The sequence below is a fragment of the Impatiens glandulifera genome, chromosome 4 (assembly GCF_907164915.1).
Source record: "Impatiens glandulifera chromosome 4, dImpGla2.1, whole genome shotgun sequence".
Classification (NCBI taxonomy): Eukaryota; Viridiplantae; Streptophyta; class Magnoliopsida; order Ericales; family Balsaminaceae; genus Impatiens; species Impatiens glandulifera.
In genome coordinates this window covers 13,946,990-13,952,989 of record NC_061865.1, presented here as the reverse complement: position 1 = coordinate 13,952,989, position 6,000 = coordinate 13,946,990, and the positions used below count along the sequence as shown (strand labels likewise).

Here is a 6,000-nt window from a genome sequence, read left to right as displayed (position 1 = left end):
GCAATTTCATTGATTAAGTTACAAGTCTCCACTTCCTACAGTAATTGACATCGAATGGTTAGCTATTATTGCTCAACATGATAGTAATAGGTTGATGCTGCGATGAAAAAAATACGAAGGTATAACATTTCGCATCCATCATTTAAGAATTGTGCAATACAAGGGATAAAAATAGGGGTGCTTGCATGGTAGACTTGGTCTGCTCACCATCACTTTCTTCAACCACTTCAAGTCTTTATCTGTTAAGAATCTCGATAAGTCATAATAGAATCCATTTTTAATCCATGGACATTAGTTACTTTTGCTACAGGATAGAGTTTTGAGTATATAAGATGAGCACACTGCCAGCAGCAGAAGGATTTTCTATTCTGAAACAACAAGAAAACAACTTTTTAAATGTAGCCTCTTCAAATATTTTATTAATTTTATGATTTGCATATATAAATACTAGTGATAGAACATACATCAAATAAATTAATTGTAAGAAGTATAATTCTTTAACTTTTAAATATATTAAAATTCATAGAATTGGAGTTTGAATTCAAATCCGATTTTACAGTTCCAAACATAGTCTAAGATCAAATCTAATCAAAACCATAAAAAAATCTTCATCCAAGTTGACAGGAAAATAAGTTATAAGGTATAAAGATGATGCAACAATCTGATAATTTAACCAATAAAGTAAAATCTTGGCATTCTTTCCTTATAGAACTAATTACTTTCATATTCAGATTCATCCTTGCCAGTATCGGGATCTTGAGATAGTTTCTTAGACAGTAGGGACGAGCTATCCGAACTAGATGATCTTTTCCTATAAATACGAGGGACCTGAAGGGAAAAAAAGAATCAACTGAAAGTCAGTGAAAGCAAGCAAACTAGGTTTTGATCATCTTAAGGAGTAAATGTAGAGAGTTGTTCACCTGAATAATTTCAGGTTGAACTTTCTGTCTTTCAACTCTCCACCACCTCTTTGCTAAGGAAGTTGGAGTCCTGAAATAGGAAAATTTCAATGTTGGGTCATTGAGGATAGTTTCCCAGGAGCTTTGTCCATGCTTACGGACTCCAATCCAAAGTGAATTCAGTTCATCTTCGAACGGCCAGTTGTCTTCTTTATCATGTTCCTTTCTGCACGAACAAGGTAATATTATGCTCAACAGATTGAATGAAATGAACAATTAATCAGCTAGATGGAACTTACGTCTTTGTTTCCAAATATTGCACGGGGAACCGGGAAGTGTTTCTCAGTGCACTTTTCTTGTCCATAATAGCTGATTTTTTATTTGAATCAAATGCTTTTTTAATGGCAGGCCTGTGAATTAAAGTATTAGCCTCCATCATTTAAGAATTGCGCAAAATGGAAAAAAAAAATATAATAAATAAATATAGGACGTGCATGCTTTCAACTATGCACACCCCCTCCTTTTAGGCCTTCCAAAATGCTTACATTTCACGTATATTTTTGTACAGAGGGTTTGTGCAGACATCAGCAAGCAAATCAAGAGGCGTGATCTCGCCCTTATCCTTTCCTGTTGGCTTATCTTCACAGTCAAGTTTCGACTACAATGAAGCACAAACAGTTAATTCAATAAACAGTCTAAAAAGATAGTCCATTTAACATCACATGGAAAAGGAAGCTTCTGAACTTACTGTGATAGTATTCATGTTTGAAAGGTTCGGAAAAGTCCCAGTTACTTCTTCAGCGAGAAGATTTCTCCGCTCATTTGCTTCACTCTTATTCTTTTTAACATCCTCCTCTTTCCTGGCTTGCAGCTTGAACCTGGTTCTTCTATAAACTTTAAGATGGTCCAATTCACTGCATGTCTCCTCTTTTCTAGTCACACAGGCTTCATCAACACCATCCTGAAGAAAATTTTTGAGAAAAAATATGCACAGTTAAACGCCATGATTTAAGTCAGATTAAGAGATGAGTTAAGAACATACCCTATTAAGAGGTGCAATAGGCGCCTTTCCCATTTTCGAGATTTTAACATCCTGCTCTATTTTATCATCAGCATATACTGAAGGATTACTCTCCTTGCAGTTTGAGCATCGCCACTCTCCCGAAGGAACATGCTTCAAATGATAACCGTCAGCTTAGTGACTACAAAGAAGTTTAGATGGAAAAAACAAAACAATGTAAATGTTGTGTACCTCTAGAGGTGGGTTATGGCACCATAGATGATAAACGTTTGAGCAAATATCACAACATACAAGATCTCCTCCATTGTCAACACATTCATAGTAACTCTGTAAATAGGAAGAAAATTAAAAGCAACTAAATTAAAATGAAAATTTGCAAATTTGCAAATGAGCAAATGTAAAAATTTAATGCTTTTTTTCATTTCCTTGACAATCGAAGAACAATAAATATCGCTATCTTAACAAAAGTGGCCAATTTAGTTTCGAAGAACCATGTCTAATAATTTCATACATTCTTATATTCAACAAAGGGAAAAAGATAACAGAATGATATTTTACCCAAAATCGAGGGTAAACAAAAAGTGGCAAAAAACACCACCATTAAAAGTCAAGATTGCCGCTAAAGTAGTAAAAGATATCGCCACTATATGAAACTAACAAAATAGGGCACGAAAATCAGGTTTCCAAATGCAACAATAATTCAACTAATAGAAACTGGTGGTGCAAAAAGGATTAGTTCCCAACAACTTATATGATAAGTGAAGTTCCAAATAAAGAATGAATCTCACCTCATCCTCTCCTATTTTAGGCAGCACTACGAGATTTTGTTGTCCAGTCTCCTCCATAAAATCTGATTCACAATGAAAGTTTTCATTTTTATGCATCATGTGTCTTCACTTTGATAAGGCAGTTATATCTCCCACCTGATCAAGTTACAAGTTTCAGCTTCCTACAATAATTAATATTGAATTGTTAGCTATTGTTGAGTTCATTCACTCATCAGTGGGCTAAAGGTAAAGTAATTAAACAACATGATAAAAAGGATTGAGGTTGCAAGAGGAAAAGTATTTCCTTATATCATTGGTTAATAATGAATTTTAAATGCTCACAACATAGCCAAGGGTCAACAATTGCTTATTTACAGTAAAGAAATATATACTTATTGTGAACCGTTAAGGTTCAACAGCTTGTGGTGAAGTTCTTACTGATTTCTTCACCCTTTTTGAAAAACAATTGCAGTCAAATGTCGGATTAAATTGCTTCTCCAATTTCATACGTCGGGAAAAAGAAAAACATGAAAAATTATGATTGAAACGAAAATAGTAATTTTCCAAAAAGTGATCAACAACTAAGCCCACTAGCAACTTCATTGAGCATTTCTTGTGTCTTTAAACTAAGCCATAGTATAAATGATCGATGTTTCTTTTGATAACATCTAACAAGAAACTTTCTTTTCGTTAGATTTTTGGCCACCTAAACAAATAAACTTTATAACTACTTTCCCTCTATGTTTTTAAAGGGTTGTAGTATATTCATATGAAAAAGTAGTTCGGTTGATTGAAAAATACAGCATGAAAAGATATATCGTTGTCAAATAGGTATCTGTCGAAGTGAGCAACTTCACAACAATATCATAGTTCGAAGAAGAAGAATCTGTTACAGGAAGTTGAGAAATAAAGGCATCGACAAAACCATTAACATGTAAACCTAACATGAATCCCAAATTAATTACTATCTGAAGATAACCGTACAAACCAACCAACCATCAATTGAAGCTGGATTTCACTTGTCAATTACCTGTGATGCTTTTCATGGACTGGCTGCATATATTTCGAAACTCATCTTTTTAATTACAGTCAAAACCAAAACAAAGATCAGGTAAGAGAAAGAACTAGAATTCCTCTCATCTTAGCACATTACAACTTCAGATCAAATGCAATTTCAATCTCTGAATCTCCATTTGGGAAAACATAAACGAAGTAAAGATCGATCAAAACAAGATCAAAAGCATATCCATGAAAACAGAAACACATTTATAGCTGTAAACTCTAAGGAGAAGAAGAAGTAAAGAAAACAAGGGCGTTATTGAACTAGAAATCGGATTAAACTACCGGATATGAAAGATAACTAGGAAGAAAGCGAAATGGGATCACCTGATAGCAGCCGCTGGAGGCAGATAAGCTTTAGGGCTAATGAAGAACAGCGTTGATATATATATATGAAATGGGTTAAGAGGATGGTTGTTGAAAAGGTAGAAATTTGGGGTTTAGAAGGGTGTGAGCCGATGCAAGAACTGAATGTAAAGCAGATTATACTCCTTAATTGCAATGAGCCACTTGGCATTACATTTACATAGACCATTTTGACTCCCTTTCTAGCAACTGATTCAAATTCAATAGCTATGTTTCCACCTGATTCAACACAAAGATCCCACCATCCATCGCCTATTATACTTTTTTGCACTAACGAGTCTATAAAATGCATACCCATGTAATAGATTGTAATGGGTTCTTCATTTATACCCCACCATTCATCGCCGATTATTCTTCTCCAAGCTTCTTCTCGGATAACCTCTTCACGAACTAGAGCGGAATTCCGACTAATAATAATAATAATAATAATGCGTTCCTGCGTGTGATTGAAAAACAGTAGATTGGTCATACGTATAATTGTAGGAATCGTGATGGAGTTAGTCTGCTCACCATCTCTTTCTTAATAGTCTTTCTCTGTCAAAGTTACAATAGAATCCATGGACCAAATGTAACTTTTGCTTGAAGACAGAGATTTTGAACAGCCATAGCCCCATAACGATGAACAGTACACTGCCAGCACCAGCAGTATAAGATCAATTACACAGATTCGCTAATCTGATACGAAATCGAACATGGAAATTGATTCAGGAAGTAACCTTTGATAAGATGAGGAGATGAAATTACCGTATTGGGGATTCTCAAAAGCCGATCAGATTCACTGATAAAATGATCATTCACTGGTTTGAAGGATTTGATCTTCTTCTTCGTTCCTAAATATACAAAAACCCAAAAATTCTCTCTAAAATTAGTTCACTAACTAATCTTTTAATGTTTTTGAGTTTTATTTGTAATGTTTTTAAGCAAGTCTTTTTTTTTTTAATTAAATAACATAATGTATGATAAAAAGAGTTAACACATGCTTAAAAAAATAAACTTTAGAGAAATTGTTTCTTAGCATTTTGGTAGGTTTTTTTTTTTTTTTTTTTACAAATGTAGGGTGTTTCGTTTCTCTTTTTTATTACTTAGATTTGAATTAATATTGTATTTTATTTGGTCGGTGTTATGTTTAATTTGATCAATTTTTTTGTCTCGAATTTTTATTATTCGAATAATATCATCAATCGTTAATGGGTCGTTTGATGTTCATGCCTTCCGATTATGCTGATAATTATTTTTCGAGTCCATTTCGTCCCTTTTTAGCAATAGAGAAGACAAAATAATCGTATTTGAAGTTATTTTTATTTTTTCAAAAAAGAGTTATTGAAATTGATCTTTCAGATGGAACACCTTTGTAACCTTGGAAAACCCTTCGCTTCCGCGAAAAGTTAAAGGTTCGATTAGATCAAGGCTTGCGTGTTAAAAATCTTTTTAAAATAAAATATTATTTTAAAATATTTTAAATAATTTCTGACAACTTTTAAAATAAATTATTAAAAAAAAATAGATTCAAATTTTAATAATTTCTAGATTTACATAATCAAATTACAATTTTATTTTTTAGAAATCTTTGTTTAAATTAATTAAACATAATTAATTTAAAAAAATTATTTATTTAAAAAACAGAGTCGCCAATTGATTTTTGAAAATCAATAAACTAACATATGTACAAACATATTTTAACTAGAGTTTCTTTAAGTTTATAGTTTGATGATACTCGGGAAAGAGTTTTCGCGTTATATCCTCCGTATCTATTTTGATAACGGTCTATATTTTATAAAATATTGGATTTTGAAAATTGGTTGTATAACGTTTTATTTTAACCGATTATTTTTCATGTCCTAGACATGCATAGATTTGTGCGTATTTAAAGAATCGTAACAATAATTAT

General features: G+C 32.6%; 1 protein-coding gene across 4 annotated transcripts; it reads right to left on the bottom strand.

Moving 5' to 3' along the window:
* Nucleotides 1–495: 495 nt before the first annotated feature.
* On the bottom strand, nucleotides 496–4,978 carry LOC124933466 (tyrosine-protein kinase BAZ1B-like). Of its 4 annotated transcripts, none has more exons than XM_047473869.1 (11): nucleotides 4,857–4,978; nucleotides 4,407–4,742; nucleotides 4,074–4,331; nucleotides 2,709–2,770; nucleotides 2,152–2,247; nucleotides 1,942–2,073; nucleotides 1,648–1,860; nucleotides 1,445–1,557; nucleotides 1,199–1,309; nucleotides 921–1,125; nucleotides 496–828 (listed from the first exon to the last, which is right to left on the bottom strand). In XM_047473869.1, exons 2-11 carry the CDS (start codon nucleotides 4,579–4,581, stop codon nucleotides 712–714), a joined length of 1,482 nt encoding a protein of 493 aa, XP_047329825.1. In that variant the 5' UTR covers nucleotides 4,582–4,742; nucleotides 4,857–4,978; the 3' UTR covers nucleotides 496–711. The 4 variants fall into 4 exon arrangements, with proteins under 4 accessions (XP_047329825.1, XP_047329824.1, XP_047329823.1 ...); XM_047473868.1 differs by having other exon boundaries at nucleotides 4,074–4,548; nucleotides 4,623–4,742; XM_047473867.1 differs by having other exon boundaries at nucleotides 4,074–4,742.
* Between the last annotated feature and the right edge of the window lie 1,022 nt (nucleotides 4,979–6,000).